This window comes from Pristiophorus japonicus, chromosome 8 (assembly GCF_044704955.1).
Source record: "Pristiophorus japonicus isolate sPriJap1 chromosome 8, sPriJap1.hap1, whole genome shotgun sequence".
Lineage (NCBI taxonomy): Eukaryota > Metazoa > Chordata > Chondrichthyes > Pristiophoridae > Pristiophorus > Pristiophorus japonicus.
Window position 1 is genome coordinate 219,802,716 of NC_091984.1, and position 26,613 is coordinate 219,829,328.

Here is a 26,613-nt window from a genome sequence, read left to right on the forward strand (position 1 = left end):
AGTCAAATGGAGAAAATTATTGTTGAGTTTATAAATGAAATCATTCAACTGTTCGCAATCTTCACAAGCTACAGCTTCGATCAATAAACGTGCTTGTACACAATTAGCCAGCAAGTGGTGTGCGAGCCCCAGCTCCTACAAATCACAGTTTTATTTAATAATATTAACCAAAGAAACGCTATGAAAATTGACCATATTTGGCTTCCCAAACTGCTTGGTTGGTAAATGCACTGACCACTGTGGAACTAAGCCGTACACATCAGGAAGCCATCTGTGTGAGCAGGTTTAAATACAGTGAGCTAATGGATACGTTCCTTCCCCTTTGGGCAGCAGTTGCAACCTGAGTGGAAGCATGAGCAGTGAGGAGCGAGGAAAGACTGAGCGAACTTGGAGCCAACTAATGAACACGTCACATTAGCCTCGACATGAACAAAGGCTGGGAGTTTTAATATGATTAAGTAAAGCTAAGTCACATGAATTAAACTTGCAGTAAGAAATATTTTGCGCAACATAATTAAATGGGATTCCCTATAACGATCTTGATATATAGAATGTACAGTAGGTATGGGGAATTGAAATTTCTTTTTAAATTCTTCTGTATTTCTTGTGTACGAGTGAAATCAATCGTACCATTTGGAAAAACGTAGTGAAATTTAACACAAAAATATGGAAGAAACCGCGCATGCACGAAAATTTGAATGGACTGCACAGCCAATTAAAGGGACCGCGCACTAAAATAATTAGGTGGAACATTGGTGACCAACCCTATGAATTTACTCAACCCATGTAGATTATGGGTTGTGCCAACTGAAAAATAGTCTATTATTGAAAAATAGCAAGAGATTTCCTAGTTACTGGTTAGTAAACTGAGTGCTCATAGCCTAAACACACACAAACCAACACCAGACAACATTCCTCTGTTGAACAGACTGCAGAAACCAAATGTAGGACGATAATTTCATCCTATGGACAAAATTGCCGTTGCTTCATAAAACCTTGAGAACCTTCACCATAAATGGTTAAAGTGGTTATGAGGAAGAGTGGTGAAAATATGTGTTCCTTGTACATATTTGGCTGAGATGTTAATGTCTGATTCACGGCATTGTTGTGACCAACAACGTTCCCACTAAGCTCTGGAGGTCCTGCTCAGGCCCGTCACCAGCTTTTATATGGAAGAAACTGCGCATGCGTGACAATTTGAACGGGCAGCACAGCCAATTAAAGGGACTGTGCATTAAAATAATTAGGTGGGACATTGGTGACCAACCGTATGAATTAATTCAAAAGGTGTCTTTTTTTTAAAATAAAATTTAAAAATAAATATATCAGCTTTGAAAAGTGTTGTATAAGGATACAACATTTTTAATATAACAATATTAATTCCTGCTGTGCCAGGGGAGTTGCCCACAGACATTTTAGGAATCTGTGCACGAGCACACAGCACGGGGTGGTAGTATATGAAAGGTGTGTGCGCAATTTAAATTTTGCTACCTACATCCCTGGGAGACAGATTTAGATTTGATGTGCAATGTGTGCTGATCTTGGGCAGGAGGGAGATGCTTCATTTGACAGCAACCCTGGGTTCTCAGTTTTAATTGCTGTACAGTGAACCCGTTGCAATGTTTGGATGCCTCTAATGGCCAAATACCTTGGCAGTGACCACTGTCTTAAGTTCACACGTGAAAATGACCGCTTGGGTAAGCTAGCAGATGGTTGTGTGAAACCATACCCAGAAAAATTCAGACCCTTCAGGAGAGGATGGGAAAAAATTGAGATAGAGAAAATAAGAGAAACTGTTAAAATGTCTTCCAGCAACTTTGAACAGCCTTTCTGTCATGGATTCCATGCTATGCTACCCTGCTGTCTTGTATATGTCCTCCTCCCCAACCCCTTTTCTGGCAGTTTTCTCCCCTCCCCATGATTGATTTCCTGCTGGGATACAGGTACCTCAAGTACCTCACCAAAGTGGTCTTCACTTGTAGGGCTCGGCAGTGGCAGACAATTCACTCAAGGGAGCCATCTCAGCTGAAATCAGTCCTATCCTTGCCTGACGTCCAAATGCACAAACCTCCCAATAGTAGTTGGTGACCTCGTGCCAATTTTCCTGAGGTGAGGTTTGGTTGAGATGAGCTAGTTCAACACAAGCTGTGGGACCTACCTGCCTGATATGTACAGCTCAGCAACTCAACAGCTGAGGCACTGGGGGAGATCCTGTTTCTTTAACATTTCTAAATTGAATACATTTTTCTCTTCCACACATTTTATTTATTGAATCCTGATGGGTATTTCCCAGTTTGCATTGTGAAAGGCAAACTGCTCAGATTAGGTTGTAGTTTTTGTCATTGGGGATTTATGTTTGCTTACGGATTGAGACTTTGCTATTTTTTACCCCCACACACAGATGAAACGCTGGATGTCCAGGAGCGGATAGCGAATTATTTTAAATCGTTGTTAGAACAGTTACAAGGTAATATCAACATTCCACAAATCTTGCTTCCTCTTTGCTGCTGCGTCTCTCTGTTCTTGTTTTGTATTCTACTCTGACTGCATTTGTTTGCTCTGCTCCAGGCTCTTGCCAAGTAAGTAGTGTTTTTCTATTTTGAGGTAATCAAAATGAGCTCAATTCCATCAAACAACTTGCAGTAAGAGATAAATGCCTTGACCTCCTCCCAATAACCTTGTCCATGGTTCAGTATTGAGCCTTGTAGACCAGGACGATCCCAGGTTCGATCTGTTGGAGGAAGCACTAAGGGTAGCAAGGGCATGGAACATATGGGTGGGAAGTTTCAATGGTAGAGCTGGACGAGTCCTGAGAACATAGCTGTCAGACTTCGCTAGCGGCAGCTGGTGAAAGAACGAACACAAGGGAATAACCTACTTGACCTCGTCCTCGACAGTCTGCCTGTCGCAGATGCATCTGTCCATGACAGCATTGATACGAGGGGCCATTGCACTGTTCTTGTGGTGACCAAGTCACGTCTTCGCACTGAGGACACTCTCCAATATGTCAGGTGGCACTGTCAGCGTGCTAAATGGGACAGATTAAGAATAGATCCAGCAGCTCAAAACTGGGCATCCATGAGGCATTAAGGCCATAAGCAGCAGCAGAATTGTATATCACCACAATTTGTAACTTCATTGGCCGGCATATCCCTCGCTCCTCATCACCATCAAACCATGGTTCAATGAATAACATTGAGGCCAGCAGCAGGCATAACTGAAATTGAAGTGCCAACCTGGTGAAGCTACAACACATGCTAACTGGCGAAAGCAACATGATCTAGACAAAGCTAAGCAATCCCCACAACGAGCGGATCAGGTCGACGCCATCCAGGAAAAAGCAGTCTGCGTAATCGGTGCTCTATCCACTAGTTGCTTCCGTTGTGTACTATCCACAGGCTTTACTGCAGGAAGTTCCCAAACCCACGAGCTCCACCAGGTGCATGGAAACACCATCATCTCTGAGATCCCCTCCAAGTCATGCACTTCATTTGGACATGGAGCCCATTCCTTCATTGTCACTGGGTCAAAATCCTGGAACTCCCTTCCTAACCACACTGGGAGTGCCTTCACCACATGGACTGCAGCTGTTAAGGGGGCTCACCACTTCTCAGAGTAACTAAGGACGGTCAATAAATGCCAGCGACACATCATGAAGAATGATTTTTTTTTTTTAATTCTTGCAGGCAGGGGCCAGCATTGGTCTTATCAGCTAGGTAGACTGGAAGCTGATCCCCTTGATCCCTTGGAATTATTTGGCAGTGAAGTACTATGAACTAGAGATCTTTTGTTAAAATCCTAACTGTTGTATCACACTACCCCCTCCAAAATATTTTGGATATCATTGAGATGGTCTGAACAAGGTCACAGCCAGGGCAGCAGGAGGTGCACTATAATTTTCCGCGGTGTCCTTGGGCTAGGGGAGAGAAAGATCAGCCTAAGGAGGTGGTGGTGGCCCATCTTAACAGCTGCAGTTCATGTGGCACCGATTTACGCAAACTGCTTATTCCCGGATGGTGTTGAGTTGTGTGTCTTATTACTGCTCCTGATGGCTATCCATGGATAACTGCGAGAAAATAACCTGTATATAGACATCAGATGAGGACAGGATCGACTCTGCTGTGATTCTCTTGCTCTCCCCAAGTCGGAAAGCTTGCCAACTCTGTCTTAAGAACATAAGAATTTGAAGCAGGAGTAGGCCATTTGGCCCATCGGGCCTGCTCCGCCATTCAGTAAGATCGTGGCTGATCTGATCATGGGTTCAGCTCCGCATCCCTGCCCGCTCCCCATAACCCCTTTATTCCCTTATCGCTCAAAAATCTGTCTATCTCTAGCCTACACAGCTCTCTGGGGCAGAGAATTCCTAGAAACATAGAAAATAGGTGCAGGAGTAGGCCATTCGGCCCTTCGAGCCTGCACCGCCATTCAATGAGTTCATGGCTGAACACGCAACTTCAGTACCCCATTCCTGCTTTCTCGCCATACCCCTTGATTCCCCTAGTAGTAAGGACTACATCTAACTCCTTCTTGAATATATTTAGTGAATTGACCTCAACAACTTTCTGTGGTAGAGAATTCCACAGATTCACCACTCTCTGGGTGAAGAAGTTTCTCCTCATCTCGGTCCTAAATGGCTTACCCCTTATCCTTAGACTGTGACCCCTGGTTCTGGACTTCCCCAACATTGGGAACATTCTTCCTGCATCTAACCTGTCTAAACCCGTCAGAATTTTAAACGTTTCTATGAGATCCCCTCATTCTTCTGAACTCCAGTGAATACAAGCCCAGTTGATCCAGTCTTTCTTGATATGTCAGTCCCGCCATCCCGGGAATCAGTCTGGTGAACCTTCACTGCACTCCCTCAATAGCAATAATGTCCTTCCTCAAGTTAGGAGACCAAAACTGTACACAATACTCCAGGTGTGGCCTCACCAAGGCCCTGTACAACGGTAGTAACACCTCCCTGCCCCTGTACTCAAATCCCCTCGCTATGAAGGCCAACATGCCATTTGCTTTCTTAACCGCCTGTTGTAAATTCCACAGATTTACAACCCTCTGAGAGAAGAAATTCCTCCTCCACTCTGTTTTAAATGGGCAACCCCTTATTCTGAAACTATGTCCCCTAGTTCTAGATCCCCCCCCATGAGTGGAAACATCCTATCTGCATCTACCTTGTCGAGCCCCCTCATTATCTTATATGTCTCAATAAGATCACCTCTCATTCTTCTGAACTCCAATGAGTACAGGCCCAACCTGCTCAACTTTTCTTCATAAGACAACCCCCTCATCTTGGGAATCAACTGAGTGAATCTTCTCTGAACTGCCTCTAATGCAAGTATATCCCCCCTCAAATGAGGAGACCAAAATTGTACACAGTACTCTAGGTGTGGCCTCACCAATACCCTTCTCGGCTTGCGTATGAAGAATAGCCACTAGCACCCCTACAATATATCTATGGACCTCAATATGAGTAAACGTGGAACGAGGGGAGAACATTTGGAAGGCATAGCGAAAAGGATGAATTAAATATTGATTCACTGGAAAAATCTAAATCTAAATGAGACAAGCCAAAGAAGAGTGTTTGCAGTATCTGAAAATGTCCACCGTCATCTTCTGAACTTGCATGAAAATAGTGGGATGAATAGTCTGCTGTGTGCGAAGGACATTTCTTGTAACGTTTGTCTTTTTCCCCCCTCAGAGTTATTCACTAAATGTAAAGGGAGTTTATTGGAAGCGAAAGAAAAAAATTGTACAACAAGACCAGAACTTTTAGAAAACTTTGTCTTTTTAGTTGAGGTAAGCGGTCACAAAACTACATCAGCCTTTTATTGTTATATTTTTTTTAAATCTCGTTTTCCCTTAAATTTGGCCCAAATCATTTATCTTTCTAGAAATAATGAAACTTGCTACAGAATCCTGAGCTTGCAGCTTTGAGCACTGAAGAAAAGTGTGTAAAATTTAAATGAAAACTGCTAGGGTCTACCATTTACTGCTCTGGTTCTACCACTACCATCAGCTTTTAAAATTTTATTTTGGGGAAAGTAGGACCCTTGTAGCCAGCAGAGAGGGGAGATTTTCATCCCGTCAGTCTGGATTGGGTTTCAGACAGACCCCCAAAGGTAGCAGGATGGTGTGCTGTCCCACTACCACCCAGTCCACAAGACTAATCCGAATAAAAAAATACTATTTATAATAGCATATTATATGTAACAAATTTGCTGAACGTGTTGGTGGGAGAATTGGAAGTGTGTACCCCCTTCTTATTCTTGCTGTGAGAAAGTCCCTTTCTTCCATCAGTAACTCCCATCATCGGCCAGCTAAGGATTGGATTTTTTTTTTGTCCGGCAGTGTATGTCGCCCTCTGTTTTACTATCCAAATTACTCCCCTTACTTGTTACTCCCTTGGCAGGATGCATGCTCCCAGACAATTGCCAATACTACAGGTACAAACTGGTGGAAGGAACACCCCTCTCAGCATGGGCAACAGGCCTTTGAGATTAGGAGCTCAGCAGAGGAGGCTGATTTGAACTGAGCCTCACCATTCCAACAAGCTGGCCCACCTAGAATTTTTTTTTTTTAACACGCAGCTGTGTTCAGTTTCTGTTTCTTTGTTCTCTGCAGTTTGACCAGCTTCTGATGCATTCACATTGCATTGACAAAGCAGCTGTGCTTTTATTAGGATTTGGCTATGTATGTACTTTTTAACTAGTCTGTCCTGTTGAAAAACATGTGTCTCCCACATGTTCAGCACTGAGAACAGCTCACTGTGTGCCTAGCAAAGAAGAAATGCTCATGTGCGAAGTTAATTAATGTTGGGCCTGTTCTTGCTATCTCAGACGGTCTGTATCATCCTGTGGGTATCTTATTACTGTGGTAATGTCCTCCGGCCACTAAAATCCAGTTTACAGAAGAAAAAGAAGAAGAAAAAGGAGGTCAATATTGCAACGGTAAGAACGTGGGGAGTGGAAAGAGTTCTTGGGAGGAGAAGAAAAAAAAATAATGATCTAAGTACTTCCCTGATAGCGTAGCAACTTTATTCATTGAGTTGAAACATACAAGAAGATGCCAGGCTTATTCCCCAAGCTGATGTTGGCTGTGGTGGTGGGAGAGGTCCAACAACGGGTCTCAGTGCCTGCTTCCAGGAAGCGAAATTCGGCTTTGTTACTTGCTCCTAATCACTAGCCAATGACCTATTCTGCAAATGCGTGTGTGTAGTCAATATTGTGATGCCCCCTTGGTAAACTAGCCCACCAACACACGTACATGGAGAATGGTCACTTGAGCAAGGATGGGTGAGCATCTAATGTCCATAGAATCGTGCTCCAGCAAGTCTGGAAAGGGAAAGTAGAAAATGGAACAGGAGCATTTGTTTTTTTCCAGTTATGTAATCTGTGAAACTGCTTCTTGTGTTCAGGAAAAATGCTCTGTCCGGATTACCAGCATTGGCCTCATTTCAAGTCGCTTAATGCTTCCATCTGATTTGTTGATGCTTTAAGAACATAAGAATTAGGAACAGGAGTAGACCATACGGCCCCTCGAACCTGCTCCGCCATTCAATAAAATCATGGCTGATCTTCTACCTCAACTCCACTTTCCTGCCTCGATTCCCCATAGAGTTCAAAAATCTGTATCTTAGCCTTGAATGTACTCAACTTTATATTTCCCTAACTGTGATGTGCAGGGATGAAGCTTCTATCTTTGCTTTGATCCACCTGTGTATTGATAAAGGTTTCAGTAGTGAGCAATATTAAGTTACAGGGTTTTCAGCAAATGCTGTCCTATTTTTCTTGGAGAACAGTTTTGCAACTGGGCCCTTCGTCATAGATGAGCATATATGGAAAAATAATAAGTTTATGACTCAGAAGTCAGCAACCTAAAGAACACAGTTACAGCGATTGTGTAAAGTAATAGCAGACACTGTACCTAGGATGATGTGGAGTTTTACTAGTCTAAATTTTGACTTGGAAGAGACTTGATATATATTACATCAGAGGAATGCAGCTTATGGCAGATGTATGATTCTCTACACTCCTAAATATAAACAACTTAACACACATTGATACTGCAGACCTCGATCTGTGGCTGGATTAAGTAAGTGCCTCTTGTGATGCAAGGAGATGGTGCTTTATATCTGCAAACAGATCTCCATATTACACAGCAGAGCCCAGTTGACCTCCAAAGATAGCAAATTGAAATGGGTAGAACAGTACTTGCAAGTCATGCTTTCCTGTCTAGAATATTGTATCGAACAGTATGGCCATTGAAATAATATAAATGGATTAAAGAGACAATTGGATGCAGTTCTGTAGAGACAATGGATTGAGGGATAGGGTGAAAAGGCGAGATGGTTTGATCTGTGAAAAAGAGGCTGCTTGTTTGAGCTAATGGACTTTTCCTGGTATGTATTTTTACGTAATGTTTCCAGGGCCTAAGCTGTGCTGCTGTTGAATTGCAAAGATAGAAGACAAAATAGCAACATTAGATTAACCCTGCTGATTGATGTGGTTTAATTTAGTGAAGCAATTGGGTGACAAAACTTGGCACTATCCCCACAGGGAGGTAACAATTAGGATGATAGACTGAACACGTGAGCGTCATGTTCAATGGGCAACATTGACAGAGCCCTGCAAGCAAGTCATGTGCTCAACCTTGTGTTACAAAAAATGATGCCCTCAAAGGGACCCAAAATGGGGAATTCAAAATTCTAACTAATAATTGAGCTTAAGGCACTAATCCACTTCGGGAATTCAGATGACATTTTGAGATTGCTCCAGCACGGTTTAAAAAAAAATCGTTGTTCACTAGTTACTGCAAAATCATAAAATGATGCCATTGCGTCCACAAGAGGGCAGTGATGCTGCAGTCTGCTCTCACATTTGTTCACTGATAATCACATTTTAGTAAACATGTGCAAAATTCAGGAGTATGTTATAATTTGTTCAGTAGTTTTATTCTCTGGAGCACTGTTGATCACATCAATGTGAACCATGTGTGGGACTGCTTTCATACTACTGATGGAGAGTAAGACCACCAATAGGTCCTTGCACCTCACATTGCTCCCCTGGACAAGAACAGAAAGAATCAACGACATCAAGCACACAAGAATAATCAGGATGACAAAAGGCCAATAAGTCCATTTTTTCTAGTGCATTACCTTCGAAAAAAATCAGTACTTCCAAACTGACACGATGTAAAACCCTATGAAGCTTACCGAACCATTTTTATTTCTGTCTGTGCATGTCCTTATCTCTCTATTTTGATGATACTTGCTTCTCACACTTCCTATGCTTGCTCCCATCTTTCCAACACTCTGTAACATCTCCTGATTGTTATCCTTCTCTTCTGTCTCTCTTGCTGCACAATGCCTGGCCGCTACATCACTTTCCTCAGTGATCTATTCCTCTGTTGCGGTGAAAATACCTCAGTACTTTTACGTTTATAATAATACCACAGGTCAAAATCACAGCTCCGAAATAAATCATTGTATAAATAGGATATCCTCGACTGCCCTGCTGCCTCCATTGATAAATGAACTTTCTGCTGTGGATCTGAGGCATACAGACCAGGAAAGTCCAAGATTCAGTTCCCAGTTTGGTCTGTGTGACAAAAGTACTCTCTAGATGCTGGAAATCTAAAAGATAAACAGAAAATACTGGGAACACTCAGCTGGTCAGTCTGTATCTGTGGAGAGAAAAGACAAGTTAACACTTCAAGTGTTCTGACGGGGGGGATCCACACCAATGTTCTTGTAAATTTTTTTAGTTGCGTGGCTCCTTTTAAGTGGCATCGCGGCCCATTCAAGGGGCATCGTGGCACATTCAAACTTAATGCGCATGCATGGTTTTTCCATTGAGAAACTAGCAAGCCGCCTGCGCGGGAGCCTCGTACAACCGCGCAGCTAAACGGGAATAGTGGTCCAAACTTGAAATGTTAATCTATCTGTTCTCCACAGGTGCGGACTGACCTGAGCGTTTTCAACATTTTGAGTTTTTCTTTCAGATTTCTAGCATCTGGTGATTTTTTTTGTTGTCACCTTTGTCACCGGCATGGACCGGTTGAGCCGAATGGCCTGTTTCTGTGCTGTAACTATCATGTAATTTCCAGCATCTGGAGTTTTATTTTGATTTTTGTCACTCAGACTGAACGTTGGACTCTCCTAATCTTCTGGATTCATCTCCTCTCCAATATCCTCTTTTTAGTAAAGACAGATGCAAAGTACTCATTAAATACCTCCACATTCTTCTACAAATTGACAATCCGCTTCTCCAGTATCAGCTGTGGCTCAGTGGCAGCACACTCGCCTCTGAGTCAGAAGGTTGTCGTTTCAAATCCCACTTGAGACTTGAGCACATAATCCTGGTTGACACTCCAGCACACTACTCGGGGAACACTGTGCTGTCTTTCGGATGAGACGTTAAGCTGATGCCCCAACTGCCCTCTTGGCTGGACATAAAAGATCCCAGAAGAGCAAGAAAATCCACCCTGGTGTCCTGGCCAATATTTATCCCTCAAACAACATAACTTAAATTAGATGATTTGGTCATTATCATATTGCTGTTTGCGGGAGTTTGCTGTGTGCAAATTAGCTGCCACGTTTCCTACATTACAATTACAATTCAAAACTACTTCATTGACTGCAAAGTGCTTGGGGACATCCTGAGGTTGTGAATGGCGTTATATAAATGCGTCTTTTCAATGGTCATGTTTAGCAATTCTCTCTTTAATGTACTTTTGAACCACTTATTTTTTCATATTCTCCTTTAGCTTTTTATATTTTATAGTCCTTACAGGACCTAATCATTTTATTTATTTACCACATCCTGAAACTACTAGTATTTTATTTTTTAATGAGATATATTTATTCGATACCTTTGCCATCTCACTTTTTTTTTAAAAAAATCTCACTGTTGCTCTGTCCCACTGTATGTGCCAATTTCTCCTTCCACTAGTCAGTTAGCTCAAAATCGGTCCTAGTTTTTGTACTGACTCCTTTCTCATTGGATCTTAAACCTGCATCATATTGTGCTTACAACTCCCAAGGTGCTCAGCCACAGTTAGCCCGAGGATGTCTAAAATGCAAGATCAGCTTCCACTGGCAGAATCATACCCGAGCTAGTCCACATCGGAGGATGGGGAGAAAAATTATTTAAAAGTTGCCTGGTCACACTGCATAGCACCACCCGAACCGGACTGGAAATTCTATTGAGCAGCATGGGATCCAGTTGTGATGATCAGCCATCATCATTATCATAGGCAGTCCCTCGAAACGAGGATCACTTGCTTCCACGGCAAAAAAAAAGGATGAGTTCACAGGTGTTTCGAATGAAGAACCCAAGCTACGTCCTGAAAGGTGGAAGATGCCTCTACATGGACTTTTTTTTAAGTGTGGTGGCCGTTGCACACCAGCCACCACACTGGCTTGACCGAGCTAGGTCTTGGTCAAGTGGTAAGGATTATCCAAGACAACTGGAGACCTGATCTGCATGGACCTAGTGTGCACTCATATCGCAATGTGGGCTGGCCCGTGCTGCCGTGATGATCAGCCATGATCTTATTGAATAGCGGAGCAGGCTCGAGGAGCCAAAATGGCCTACCCCTGTTCCTATTGCTTATGTCCTTATGATGTCTGCAGGCACAGGTATCCTTGCGTCTCAGATGGTCTGTTATGTGGGATAAAAAATGTGTGCGTTTGGGAAGAACTGAGGGCTGTTTTGTTTATTTTTGGGTGGAGATGGGAAATCCTATCATCAAAAATAGATTTTATTAATTTTCAATTGTAGAAGCTCATATCCCTATAAAGTTGCAAGATTTATTATCTAACAATTTGTTCACATATTTCCACAGCCGATTGTTTTCAGCAGCTTCCAGGACTATGTGGCTGGATTACAGAATTTCCTGTCTGAAGTGGTTAATCATCTTAAAGAATTAGAGTCGGCACTCACTGCACTGAAACTCGAAGAGCTGACACTGGATAGTCTTTCAGCCTCTGAGGTACAGAATAATCCAGCGTTAGAGCCAGGCATTTCCTGTTGGCAATTATTTATTTTCTGTTTTATTTCATCATCTTTGGTTTTCCTGCGCAGCACGCTATCTCCTCGCAAAACATTGAGAGTTGTCCTGAGTTACACTCGTGGCTCTTGAGAACAACACCGATAGCACTGGCTAAAGTGCGGGGGTGGATAAGTAGACAATGCTGTATGGACTGGGAAGAAGTTTGCTCCTTCATTTTAAAAAAAAATGAATGAGTGGGAGGGGAGAGAAGCTTCCACTGGCTAGGATGGAAATGAGGCATGTGTGTCGAGAATGTCGTGGGTTGATCCCTGATCTGTGCCTAAGTTAGCTGACCTCAGTCCAGTGAGAGTAGTTGCTGTTCACACCCCTGGGTTCGGGAGGGGACAAAAGCATTAAGTTCGCACCCCTGAAGGCTGTTCAGCAACCCCTGCTGGGAAATGTGAGGGATGAAGATTGGATGAGGACAGGAATGGGCTTGGCTGTAATGCCCCCTGCAGCCAAATAGCTCACTGGCACTGACTCTTTAGGTTCATGTAAAACAGATGCTTGAAGGTACATGACACCTATGGAAATATGCCCCCAGCGAGGAGTCGGCACCTTTAAGGCATGAGGCCATAAAATAAGGAGAAAAACCTTTATAAAAGTGTAAGAGTTTTGTCAGCTTAACTCCAGCAGCCTAGGTTGAATGATTTCTTAGCTTGTTACATGTGAATGTCTTTCTACAGTGTATCTAATAAAGAGAGAATATACCCTGGGGGGTTTTAAGTCTTGTGTTGGTGAGGCTTTAGTAGAAGAGGAGTCTTGCCGAGGAGGCGACTAGCAAGTGGGAGAAATCTGTGGATTCGGCTTGTGCTGGACATTGTTTAGCCGGGTTGGTTAGCTCTGTATCATGAAAAATCTTCAATTGGAGCATGACCTCTTTGGGTATGATGTCTTTGCTTGGCTGCATAAAGTGTATTGCAAAAGATTTTACTACAGTACTGAAAGATAAGTGTATTTTAGCAAAGTACTGTCGCATGTAATTCGAATATCTACTTTCACTAAATAAGGTTCTGCATAGGAAACTGTTGAACACCCTATTTATTTTGCAGCGGGGGAAGCCTTGTGTTTCTTTACATGAAATAAGGTGAAACACTGCACTTACTATACAGTTACACTTACCCGACACAAGTTACTATGGTTACATTTGGTGGTACGAGAGAGTGTACGATTGTCTTTTTTTTAATTAAACTTTTAGTTTATGGGAAAGTAATGGTGGTCAGGTTCCGTTCTACTAAATAAGTTCCATATACCATGTGTATGATTGTTTTACAACGTATGCTGGTGAACAATACATCGTATAAACAGTTTCCTTATTGGCAGCAGTCCCTTAATGAAATATTAAGTGACTCGAACTTTCCCTTGTACTGTATTTCATATCTCTGGTAGATGTAGAAATTTGATTACAACAGTGTAGTAAAACCCCATCTGTTAAAAGTGAAAAGTTTCCCTCAAATTAGCTTCTGAGTCTGAAGCTGTGTGCATCCCTTGGGATCTGTAATCTGAAAGACAGCATTACTGAAAGGGAAAAATACAGTTTTTTTTCTTTTCCCCAAATCTTCCTAGTTGTTTGAAGCAATCTTCATTTTAGTAACAAACAAAATACTGCGGATGTTGGAAATTAATAATGGAGAACAGGGAAATGGCAGAGATGTTGAACAAATATGTTGTATCGTTCTTTACGATAGAAGACACTAAACACATCCCAATAGTGGATAATCAAAGGGCTATAGGGAGGGAGGAACTTAATACAATCGCTATCACTAATGAAGTAGTACTCGGTAAAATAATGGGACTGAAGGTGGACAAGTCTCCTGGACCTGATGGCTTACATCCTAGGGTCTTAAAAGAAGTGGCTGCAGAGATAGTTGATGCATTGGTTGTAATCTACCAAAATTCTCTGGATTCTGGGGCAGTCTCAGCGGATTGGAAAACCGCAAATGTAACTCCCCTATTTAAAAAAGGAGGCAGACAAAAAAAGCAAGAAACTATAGACCAGTTAGCCTAACATCTGTGGTTGGGAAAATGCTGGAGTCCATTATTAAGGAAGCAATAGCGGAACATTTGGAAAATCATAATTCAATCAAGCAGAGTCAGCATGGTTTTATGAAAGAGAAATCATATTTGACAAATTTGCTGGAGTTCTTTGAGGATGTAACGAAACGAGCAGGGTGGATAAGGGGAAACCAGTGGATGTGGTGTATTTGAATTTCCAGAAGGCATTCGATAAGGTGCCACTTAAAAGGTTACTGCACAAGATAAAAGTTCACGGGGTTGGGGGTAATATATTAGCATGGATAGAGGATTGGCTAACAGAAAACAGAGAGTTTCCGGTTGGCAAACTGTAACTAGTGGGGTGCTGCAGGGATCAGTGCTGGGGCCTCAACTATTTACAATCTATATTAATGACTTAGATGAAGGGACCGAGTGTAATGTAGCCAAGTTTGCTACAAAGATGGATGGGAATGCAAATTGTGAGGAAGACACAAAGAAAATGCAAAGGGATATAGACAGGCTAAGTGAGTGGTCAAAAATTTGGCAGATGGAGTATAATGTGGGAAAATGTGAGGTTATCCACTTTGGTAGGAAAAAATAGAAAAGCAAATTATAATTTAAATGGAGAAAAATTGCAAAGTGTTGCAGTACAGAGGAACCTGGGGGACCTTGTGCATGAAACACCAGAAGTGAGTATGCAAGTACAACACGTGATCAGAAAGGCAAATGGAATGTTGGCCTTCATTGCAAGGGGGATGGAGTATAAAAGCAGAGAAGTCCTGCTACAACTGTACAGGTGTTGGTGAGGCCACACCTAGAGTACTGCATACAGTTTTGGTCTCCGTATTTAAGGAAGGATATACTTGCATTGGAGGCTGTTCAGAGAAGGTTCACTAGGTTGATTCTGGAGATGAGGGGGTTGACTTATGAAAATAGATTGAGTAGGTTGGGCCTATTCTTCAGAAGAATGAGAGGTGATCTTATCGAAACATATAAGATAATGAGGGGGCTCGACAAGGTGGTGCAGAGAGGATATTTTCACTCATGGGGAAACTAAAACTAGGGGACATCGTCTCAGAATAAGGGGCTGCCCATTTAAAACTGAGATGAGGAGGAATTTCTTCAAGGATTGTAAATCTATGGAATTCTCTTCCCCAGAGAGCTGTGGAGGCTGGGTCATTTATTTATATTTAAGGCAGAGATTGACAGATGTTTGAGCGATAAGGGAATAAAGGGTTATGGGGAGCGGGTAGGGAAGTGGAGCTGAGTCCATGATCAGATCAGCCATGATCTTATTGAATGGCGGAGCAGGCTCGAGGGGCCGTATGGCCTACTCCTCCTATTTCTTATGTTCTTAATGTTAAAAACAAAAAATGCTGGAAACGCTCAGCAGGTCAGGCAGCATATGTGGAGAGAGAGCGAGAGAAACAAAGTTAACGTTTAAGATCGACAATCTTTCATCAGAACTGAACGCTGTTGGCGGTGTACAGCTTTTAAGTAAACACAGAGCCAGGGAAAAGTGGAGGGCAGGAGTGATTAAATGACAAAAGGAATAAGAATATAAGAAATAGGAGCTGGAGTAGGCCCTACGGCTCCTCGAGCCTGCTCTGCTATTCAGTAAGATCAAGGCTGATCTTCAACCTCAACTCCACTTTCCCGCCCGATCCCCATATTCCTTGATTTCCCCTTGAGTTCAAATATCTGTTGATCTCAGTCTTGAATATACTCAATAATTCAGCACCCACGGCCCTTCGGGGTAGAGAATTCCAAAGATTCAAAGATGATGGTGCAAGACAAAAAGAGGTGAAGATGGGACAAACATGGAAACAGATTTTAATTACCTCACCATAACCTTGTGAAGAGCCAATATTTCCGTAATGAAATTGCTGCAGGGCCTGTGGATGAAGGGTGACATTGAAATGGCCTGGACTTGGAGTCCTTTTCTGATGTGGTTCACTGATGCGGAGAATCAGTTGTGTTTTTAAAAGCTCAGTCCTAGCTGAGTATTGCCGTGTGCTTGGTACTGATTGTTGATATCATTGCTGTTCCGGATCAACATTCAGGACTGAAAAGACTGATCCAACAGAGCTATTTGCCAGCAAGGATAGCAACTCCACGGCTGCCGTCAGCTGAGCAGCTCTCTGCTACCTTCCAACCCAAATTGTTGGATCTCCAAGAGAGTATAATCCGGCACCAAGCTCATGGTCTACAAGGCAGTAGTGATTTTCGCCCTCCTATATGGCTCAGAGACGTGGACTATAGACAGCAGACACCTCAAAACGCTGGAGAAGTACCACCAGCGCTGCCTCCGCAAGGTCCTGCAAATCCATTGGCAGGATAGACGCACCAGCGTCCGTGTTCTCGCTCAGGCCAACATCCCCAGCATCGAAGCATTGACCACGTTCGATCAGCTCCGTTGGGCAGGCCACATCATCCACATGCCCAACACGAGACTCCCAAAACAAGCGCTCTTCGCAAAGCTTTGACCGGGCAAGCGAGCCCCAGGTGGGCAGAGGAAACGCTTCAAGGACACCCTCAAAGCCTCCTTGATAAAGTGCAACATCCCCACTGACTCCTGGGAATCCCTGGCCCATGACCGGCCAAAGTGGAGGAAGAGCATCCGGGAGGGCGCTGCGCATCTCGAGTCCCGTCGCCGAGAACAAGCAGAAACCAAGCGTAGACAGCGGAAGGAGCATGGGTCAACCCAGGCTCCCCGACCACCCTTTCCTTCAACCACTGTCTGCCCCACCTGTGACAGAGACTGTAGGTCCCGCATTGGACTGTAGACACCTGAGAACTCCGTGTGGAAGCAAGTCATCCTCGACTCCGAGGGACAGCCTATGATGATGATGAGGAGGAGAAATTTTAGTTTTAATTCCTTAACAGGTAAGGGTATAAAAACCTAAATAAATGGAGCCCTTTGTGTTGAACATTTACCCTCAAACATTGATAGTTTCCTTTCAGTCACTGTTTTGGGAAGTGATGGGAGGAGAAGTAGTAATACTAGGCGCAGAGATAGTTTCTCTTGGGAAAGCTGACCTATATTTCCAGCATCCGTAGTATTTTGCTTCTGCCTTTCCGGTAATTGTTTTTGCTTTCTTTTTGATTTCCCATTAAAAGCAGCATTTGGCTGTTGAATTTATTTCCTTGTGTAATGATCGGTGTAATCCTATTGAATCTCAGATTGGGGAATTGCTGTAGAATCTGTTGGTAAAGAACATCAATGAAATGACAGGAATTGATGTCTTGTACTGCTATGGATGTTGATGCAGACAATCCGTTGTCTTTACCTGCCCATATTCACACCGCTCCCTCGACCTTACCATCTCGCATGGCTTTTCATCTCCCAGACTTAGATATCTCCGACCACTTCCGTATAATCCCTCACCATCCACTCTATCCTCCTACCTCCATCCAATCCTACTTGTGTGTCCATCCCTGGAAAAAACTCTTTGCCCAAAGTCACTTACAGTGGCACTTTCAAGTTGCCAACTGCCCAGCCTTTGGCCCTCCCTTCACCACAATAGTTCTGCAGCTGCCAATCTACTCAACCACCAACATCTTTGAAGCCCTTGCCTCTCAACCTGATCATTCCTCATAGAATGGACCCCCAGCTTTACTCCTTCGAGTCCGAGGGGTGCAGACCTGAGCACATTTGGCTCACGACTGGTTTAGTCATCCCTCCCAGATATGGCTAGATCACATCAGGCATTCCTGGCCTCACTGTCCTCTTCCAAAGCTGCCCTCCATTCCAAGATCAGCCTGGGGAGCAAAGATTATCCCTGGGTTATTTTCTCCACTACCAACTGTTTCTTTAACCCTTCTCTCTCCTGCCCCTCCGCCTTCCATATGCGAGGAGCTCATGGGCTTCTTTGTCACTAGAGACCATCTATTTAGGTCTGCTGCTGAACCCGCCCATGCCCTGATCATTTGTCTTTCTCTATCTCCCCTCATGACTTCTGTGAGCTTATCTTGTCAATGAGCCAGCCTCCTGCACCCTTAACCCCGGTCCCACTAAACTGCTAACCATCCACCTTCCCTTGATCCCCATGTGAGCTAATATTGTAAATGGTTCTCTCTCCGCTGGTCCCCCTCCCTTTAAAAACCACAGTCATCATCTTCCTCAAAACAAAACACCATCGACCCCTCTGTTCTTGGAAACTACAGCCCTATCTCCAATCCATTTCCTTTCAAGTCCCTGAATGCATTATCGCCAAATCCATGCCCCATCTTTTCTGCAAATCAATGTTTGAATCTTTCCAATTGGACTTCTTTACCCACCACAGCACTGAGATGGCTCTAATCAAAGTCACAAATGACACCCTCTGTGACTGACCAGAGTGTATTATCCCATACGTCACAAAAAGATGAAAAACAATTTGTGAATCTGGCCTCTCAAATCTCACAGCACTAATAGGAGGCCTGAGAGCAGCAAATGTCCTAAGGGGGTAGATGAAAATGTACCCTCCTGCTGCATATGCTGTGTACATTCCCTCAAGGTTGAATTCTGCCAGCACTCCCTGCCCAGGCTCATACACTACCTCATTAGCTATTCCAGATGCATCACCGAACCTCTGTGAGCTATACCCAATGCAGGCCACCTTTAAAACTAGGAGGGTGTAGCGGAGAGATAAATGGCAGTACGGATGTTGTGACCATTAGTCCTCCTACGTACGCATTGTCCCATTTTAAACAAAATTGAACCTCCAGTTTCTGACAGGACTGATGCTGATATTTTTCCATTATTTGGTTTTACAGTATGTTTGTGAAAATGCAACTGTACTGATGTAGTGGCAGGTGCTACATAAAAGCTGGCTATGATCTTTAAACTTCCTGATCAGATCACTGGAAACTCGACTTGTGATCGTTTAATGACTGTGCTGCAACAGGAACTTTAAAGTGACAGTACAAAGAAAGTAATTCTACTTAAATAGATTACTTATCTCAGTTGTTACATTAAAAAAATAGCTTTACCTTTATGATATAATGGTATTGTTTTCCTCCTCCCACCCTGTAATCTATGAAAGCATGTTTGCAGTGGAGGGACTTTTCCCTGAACTAGGGAGGGGAAAATCTGGAGCACATAGCATCCAGAATGTCCCTGCACAATGACTGAAGTTCAGAAGGTCACTGGAAATGGCATATGGACAACACGTGCTGCAGGAGAATGAGAAGAAAATGAAGTACAGCTTGAACCTCTCTTATCTGGCACTCTCGGGACCTGGCCTGTGCCGTATAAGGGATTTTGCCGGACGAAGGGAGGTCACGTGTTTGACTGTCTTTCACAACTGCCAGCCCCGATACAGATATCCCCGACCCTGCGATCCACCGCCCCACGCCCCCCCCACGATCTCCAAGACTCATTGAAAGTAATGGAGAGGTATTTTCTTTTTGTTTGGCAGAGGGCAGCGGGGAGGGGAGAAGCGGCCAGCCATTAGGCATGGCCCGACCCCGGAGGGGGTGCCGACAGCAGCAGGGAGCGGAGGGGTGGAGCGGCCAGCCCAGGACACGGCCTGCCGGCCCGACCCTAGAGAGAGCACCAACGGCAGCAAGAAGCGGAGGGGAGGAGCGGCCAGCCCAGGACACGGCCTGCCGGCCCGACCCTAGAGGGAGTGCCGACAGCAGCAGGTGGCGGAGGGGAGGAGCGGCCAGCCCAGAACGCGGCCAGACCCCAGAGGGAGCACCGACGGCAGCAAGGAGCAGAGGCGAGGAGCGGCCAGGGAGCGAGAGGGCTCAGTGTATTAAAAAAATAATTTTTATCAAGCTTTTATTATTTATAATTTAATTCAAAATATAATTATTAGGAGTGCAGGTTGAACCTTTCTTTCCCCACCACCCCCGAATACACACCCTCAAGGCCACTTAGGCAATCAGTGCCTTCAGAATCGGACTGAGGAAGGAGTTTCTGTCTTCAGGGGAGCAGAGAATATTGGTGAGTACAAAAGAATATTATCTGCGCATGCGGCGGACGAGGGGTGGTGCCGGATAAGAGAGTCCCGGATGAGAGAGGTTCAACCTGTACTAATTGGAGTAGCCCATCTCCGTCAAACATCTAGTTAGAATTCCATTTACCTTCCACAAGTGAACTTCTCCCCTTGCAGCTATATTATATCACAAACATACAAAAATCCAACTGCACTTGCACGGCAGTGGGCGCTACATAAAAGCTGAGTAGGATCTTTGCTTTAAAATTCCTGGTAAGCAGGTCACTGGAGACTTGGAGCAGAGTTCCACTTCAAAGTCTTGTGATTGTTTTATCACTGTGGTGGAACATGAACTTTAAACAGTACAACAAAGAAAGCCATCTCACTTAAATGGATTAGTTAATTGTCTCAGTTGGTACAAAAAATAGCATGTTTGTAAATGGGACATTTTTGTCTCGGGTGCATTAGGTCATTGGTTTCTTTCTTCTGTTAGCAACAGCAATTTGTACATTTAACGGACAATACATCCTAAGATACTTTGCGGGGTAATAGTAAGCAAAAGAGAGCGCCAAGCCAGAGGAGAGAGTTATGGTCTACAGATCTGCAGCGGGCAGGGCCTGGGCCTGTCATGGTAGTGATATTGTGACTGGCGCCTGCTCTCAACAATTTCTTTCATGGTGGGGTGTATAAGGGATATTCGGGTTTTGAGTGTCCTTTTCATGAGTAGCTCTGTGGGTGGAACCCCTGTCAGCGAGTGTGGTCGGGATCTATAGGCCAACAGGAGGCGTGATAAGCGGGTTTGTAGGGAACCCCCTTGGATTCTGAGCATCCCCTGTTTGATTATCTGCACTGCTCGTTCTGCCTGGCCGTTTGAGGCCGGCTTGAACGGTGCCGTTCTGACATGGTTAATTCCATTGCCTGCCATGAAGTCCTGGAATTCAGTGCTTGTGAAGCACGGGCCATTGTCGCTGACCAAGATGTCCAATAGACTGTGGGCGGCGAACATTGCCCGTAGACTTTCTACCGTGGCAGAGGATGTGCTTGAGTTTAAAATATCACACTCGATCCATTTGGAGTAGGCGTCTACTACAACCAAAAACATTTTCCCCATGAAAGGACCTGCGTAGTCCACATGGATGCGTGACCAAGGCTTGGTGGGCCATGGCCAGGGGCTAAGGGGGGCTTCCCTGGGCGCATTGCCCAGCTGGGCACACGTGTTGCACCTGCGAACACAAAGTTCCAGGTCTGCATCTATCCCTGGCCACCAAACGTATGACCTGGCAATTGCCTTCATCGTGACAATGCCTGGGTGCCCATTGTGGAGTTCTCTGATGAACACCTCTCTGCCCATCTGGGGCATGACTACGCAGTTTCCCCACATTAACTCGCTGAACTTCAGCTTCCAGCGATTTCCCCCTGTGTCCATTTCTGCAATTTCTGCAGGTATTTTGCTCATCTCTGCAAACTCCGGCTGAATGTATGCCTCCACGCCTCCAGCATGAGTTGCGGTTTGAAACAAAAGGGTGGGTTGAGGGGAGGCAGCACCCTCAAAGCCTCGCTGATAAAGTGCATCATCCCCACTGACTTCTGGGAGTCCCTGGCCAAAACCGCCCTAAGTGGAGGAAGTGCACCCGGGAGGGCGCTGAGTACCTCGAGTCTCATCGCCGAGAGCATGCAGAAATCAAGTGCAGGCAGCGGAAAGAGCGTGCGGCAAACCTGTCCCACCCACCCTTTCCCTCAATGACCATCTGTGACAGGGACTGTGGTTCTCATATTGGACTGTTCAGCCACCTAAGGACTCATTTTTAGAATGGAATCAAGTCTTCCTCGATTCCGAGGGACCGCCTATGATGATGGATGGAAGATCAAAGGATGTGGGAGGGAACAAGTCTGAAGGCAATTGACGAGATCGGGTAGAGTGAGGCCAGGAAGTGATTTGATGAGGATTTAAAATTGAGTGCACGGGTGGCGGGTATGATCCTGTGTCGATCCACTAGGATCGGGGTGACTGGTGAGTGAAGCTTAGTGTGGGATTGAAATGCCAAGTTGGAGTTTACAGAAGGTGGATGAAGGAACACCATCTAGGAAAGCTTTAGAATAGACAAGCCTGGAAAGCATGGATAAGGGTTTCAATGGCCGAGGGGATCAGCTGGGCAATATTGCAGAGGTTACAAATAAGCTGTCTTCGTCATCAAGAGGATGTGAAATTTGAAGCTCAGCTCACAGACGAACGTAACGGCAAGGTTTTGTTGGGTCTTGTTCAGCCTGAACAAGTGACAAGGGACTGGAGTCTGTCGCAGGTACCGAGTACAAAGTCTTTCATGTTTGGCTGAAGGAAGTTGTCTCATTCATGACTTGATGTCGACCAAGCAGTCTTGCAGCACAGAGATGTCTTGTGGTTGTGAAAAGTAGTGGACAGAGAGCTGGGTGTCGTTGGCATGTGTGACCGCACACTTGTGATGTCACCTCAGAGCATCGTATAGATGAGGAAAAGATGGAGGCCAAGAATAGATGATTGCAACGGAGGCTTTAGGGTGACTGTGCAGGGAATGGAAGAGAAGCCATTGTTGGAGATGTACTGGTCAAGTCAAGATAGATAGGAATGGAATCATGTATGGTCAGTATGATCAACCGTGTCAGATGCTACAGAGAGGAGGGAGAAGTGGGATAATGCATTGAAATTAGACTGAAATCCTTTGTTCTGGTAAATGCATACAGCAGATATTCCGTGTGTTTGAGAGATATGGTGGTTGTTGAGGTTAAATAAAAGTCATATAAATTCCACAAATGTTTTCATTTTCAGTGATGCGGGTAATTATTTTTTAGATTAGAAATAGTTCTGCAACCATAGGGGGCCAATTTTCCACATGGCCGATTTTTGATGCAGTTGTAGTCCAATTTTTTAGTGGCCGACTGCGCCAAAAAAAAGGTGCAAGTTTTGTTGAAATAAACTTTGATTTTGGAGCGGTGCAGATTGTCCTTAAGCTCTGTGGATGGAGCTTAAGGTCTGCGCCATAACAGGTTGCCACGATAATGAGGGACACAACTGAAGGGCTGAGGCTGCAAAGTGAAACATACAAGATGCAGCAAGACCGATGCAGGTACATATTCTATGTACCATTGCCACGATCTCTTCACCTGTTTATTGGAAGATTGTAGTGACAAACTATCGCACTCTGCAATATTTATTTCTTTAATTTTAGAAGAAACAGGCCTAATAAAATGAAAGTCATTCCCCACACACTTGTATATTAGGTTACCGCTTTTTGTAGCGCCCCTGTGCCACTGCTAGCCCGGGCCGAAAGGCCCCCTGCCCCCCCCTCGGTGCTGGTGCTATCCCGGGCCGAAAGGCCCCCAGTGCTGGTGCTATCCCGGGCCGAAAGGCCCCCCGCTCCTGGTGCTATCCCGGGCCGAAAGGCCCCCTGCCCCCCCCCCCCCCCTCGGTGCTGGTGCTATCCCGGGCCGAAAGGCCCCCGGTGCTGGTGCTATCCCGGGCCGAAAGGTCCCCGGTGCTGGTGCTATCCCAGGCCGAAAGGCCCCCGGTGATAGTGCTATCCCGGGCCGAAAGGACCCCGGTGCTGGTGCTATCCTTCTGCAAAAGAACTTCCCTCCCTCCAAAATCTAACTCCGCTCCGCTAAAACAATGCACCGATTTTTCTCTTCTCTGCACCGATTTTCTTAAGTGCAGGTAAGGTTTTTCAGAACTGTGCACTGTGCCATTTTTGGAAAAAATCCTAGTTGGCGAAACTTGCTTAAATGGTCAGAAATGGGGCTGTCAGCAGCTGGCAACCCCAGTGACGTCAAAAAATCGGAACTAAAAAAATAGGGTGTAAGTAGTTTAGGATGAGGCAGAAACTTGGGCGAAACTTGCAGATTTAGGTCTGCTCCAAAAAAACAGCGGATGCCAAAAAATGGTGCAGAATGGTGGCGAAAATAGGGCCCATAATATATTAAAATGAATATATTATATAGCTGATGGGCTGTAAACAAAAAATCCTGTACTTGCTGTCTGAGGGATTGTCAGCTGTCTAGTGAGTAGTCAGTGACCTGTCCTCTTGGGGGTAAGCAGGGTCTGAATCAAGGCGGCTGAAGAGCTACACCTGGTAACGCGGCAGACTTGGCATTCTCAATCCCGAGCCAGGCAGCTCTCCAGCGCACTGTTGATCATTGACCAGCCAGACGGGATTATTGACGGACCTGAAAGTGTAGTCGTGTTCACTGGGGGCCTGGGATTTTTCCCATTCAGCTCCAGATGACCCTGCAAGCCATTGTTTTCAAGAGTAGGTTGGTTCTAGCTGGATAAGCAACAGGAAGGTTGCCAGTTGGTATGCTGCATGGGTTTAGGCAATGCACGCCATTAATATTTGGAGGTCCCTCGGCCTTAACTGTTGCCATGCTGTGGCTGAATTCTTGAAAGTTAGTGCAATTGTTCCAACAGGAAGTGTGCATTCCATATCTGGCAAACTAAGAATGCTTCATGTAATTCTCAGCACTTTGGTTTGGAGACTTGAGCATGGTGATGGGTTTCAGCCACCCAAATAACCAAAGCAAAATGAGAAAATGTCGCAGTAATATTGTCGATGCTGTCTCTCCAAACTTGGCTATGTCTGGAGAGAGCATTTGTACAATGCTAGCGTATTTATGTCTGTCACTGATGGGAATGATTTGAGCTGATTTAAGAATAGTGTACAGCATTAAACCAGGTGGTTCTAAGGAAACCACTCACTCCTACCGAAGTTAGAATGTTTTTAAACTTGTATTTAAAAGCCCTCTCCCCAGAGCTTTCAAAGAAAATAAAATGATGTTGGATGTGGGTATCAAAATTCCAAGAGAAGGCAGAGTATTAACTAATCAGTCAACTGTAGTTTGTTCATTGAATATCGCTTACCCTTTGTTACACACAATCATAAGGGAAGTTGAATGAGACAAAGAATAGTTTCATGGCTCATGACATTGTCTCAAAGGAGAAGGTAGCTGTAAATGCTATGGATGTGCCTGCACCAAGTACTAGGAGGCAGTTGGATTCTGAATGATTGCCTTGGCTGAAATCGCTGAAGTGTTCACACCCTGCTCAAATACCGTGTAGTGCCTGTTGGATTTTACTGCAAAACCCTCAAAATAATTTTTATAAAAGCTGCTAGTACCCCAGATATTTTTTCCCCAACCTATATGACGGCATTGTGGCTATTACAATTACTTCCCTCAGAGTTACTTCTCTCTTTAAAGCTGGAGGGGTGGGTTAATATTGCTTTGTGAATAATAAATGATTGCACCTTGCATCCAACGTTCCCCCTAAGGTCAAAGAGCCCACACAGGCCGCTCATCGGCTTTTACAATGTAAGTACCGCCATGGGCAAAGATTTAAAAGGACCGCACATTAAAAGAAACAGGGCATGCAGAACAAAAGCGCATTTTACAGGGAGCATTGCATACATCCATCTGATTGGGACATATGACACCTTCGACAATGCAGCATTTTCTCAGTACTACACTGAAAGTGATTGTGCTCAAGTCCTGGAATGGGGTTTGAACCCATAACCTTCTGACTAGGATGAGTGCCTCTACTGAGTAAAGCATTCTCAGGCACTGGAAAGCTTGTAAGGAAAAATATCACTCGTGAGGTAGGGGGTGCTCTCCTGAAATTCAGGCCGAAGATCTTTATTGAGATCAGACCAGAGCAATATTTATTCTTCATCTAGCGGTGCTATAAACTGACCAGGCGTAATTAATGCTGACACTGGGTGCCTAAGATGGAAAGTGTTCCATTCCCCAACATGGGCATCCTTCACCTTGAGCACAAAAAGACACACAAGAGAAATAAAAGACTTATTTCCATCTGTACTGCAATGTTTACATAGTTTGAGATGTATGCAGTTTATGGGGTTTTGCTTATTTTTGTGCTTTGGAGTCGCTCATGCTAGTAAATGTAAATACCGGCACACACACTGGGCTGAATGGCCTCCTTCTGTGCCATAAATTTCTATGATTCTATTCTTAACGTTCTTCTGATTAATGCAGGCAGCTGAAAAAATAAAACTCTCTTTGTTGCTGGTTTCAGGATGAGCAGAAGTTCTCCCGGACTGTGCGAGGAAAAATACAAAACAGCTACCAGCATTCCCTTCAGGAGATTGGCGAGCTACTGAGAAAGAGACTGGACACGGTTAAATGCCTGAAAATCTAGCTGTTTGAGACAAGAACGAAAGGTGGGAGGGAGGCGGGGGAACAGACCAGTGAAGAACTGCTCAGCAATGGCGTATCACCCCTGTTATTATTACCATGTGCTCCTAGGACCCCCATCAGATACATCAGCTGATCCAGAACATTTACCAGAGAGCATGAAGGACTTTGCAACAAAAGAGTTTAAAATAAAAGGTTTTTAGAACAAAAAAGGTTAATAAATTATGTACATAAATTCAGAGGCGTTCTCTCAGACATGGCAGCAATATTTTTAGAATCTGTTGGGTGTTTCTCTTGTGTAGTTCAGTGCATGATGCACCCAGCACCATCGCTAGCAGATGCTGAAAAGTCAAAGGAAAGATTAGACTGTGTTCGATAGCAGATATAGTACCTGTGAAGGTACTGAGATTTTGACTGCAGCTTATACAACACATATGGGTGTACAGACTGTAATAAGTATCATATG

General features: G+C 44.4%; 1 protein-coding gene across 2 annotated transcripts in view; it reads left to right on the forward strand.

The window, feature by feature from the left end:
- The window catches only part of naa25 (N-alpha-acetyltransferase 25, NatB auxiliary subunit), a 106,709-nt gene extending 80,323 nt beyond the window's left edge, over nucleotides 1-26,386 (forward strand). For both annotated transcript variants that reach the window (XM_070887938.1, XM_070887939.1), the window contains exons 20-24: nucleotides 2,402-2,467; nucleotides 5,699-5,796; nucleotides 6,837-6,947; nucleotides 11,845-11,991; nucleotides 26,029-26,386. In XM_070887938.1, the coding sequence (XP_070744039.1) occupies nucleotides 2,402-2,467; nucleotides 5,699-5,796; nucleotides 6,837-6,947; nucleotides 11,845-11,991; nucleotides 26,029-26,151 (545 nt within the window). In that variant the 3' untranslated portion in view covers nucleotides 26,152-26,386. The remainder of the gene's footprint in view (nucleotides 1-2,401; nucleotides 2,468-5,698; nucleotides 5,797-6,836; nucleotides 6,948-11,844; nucleotides 11,992-26,028) is intronic.
- Nucleotides 26,387-26,613: the final 227 nt, after the last annotated feature.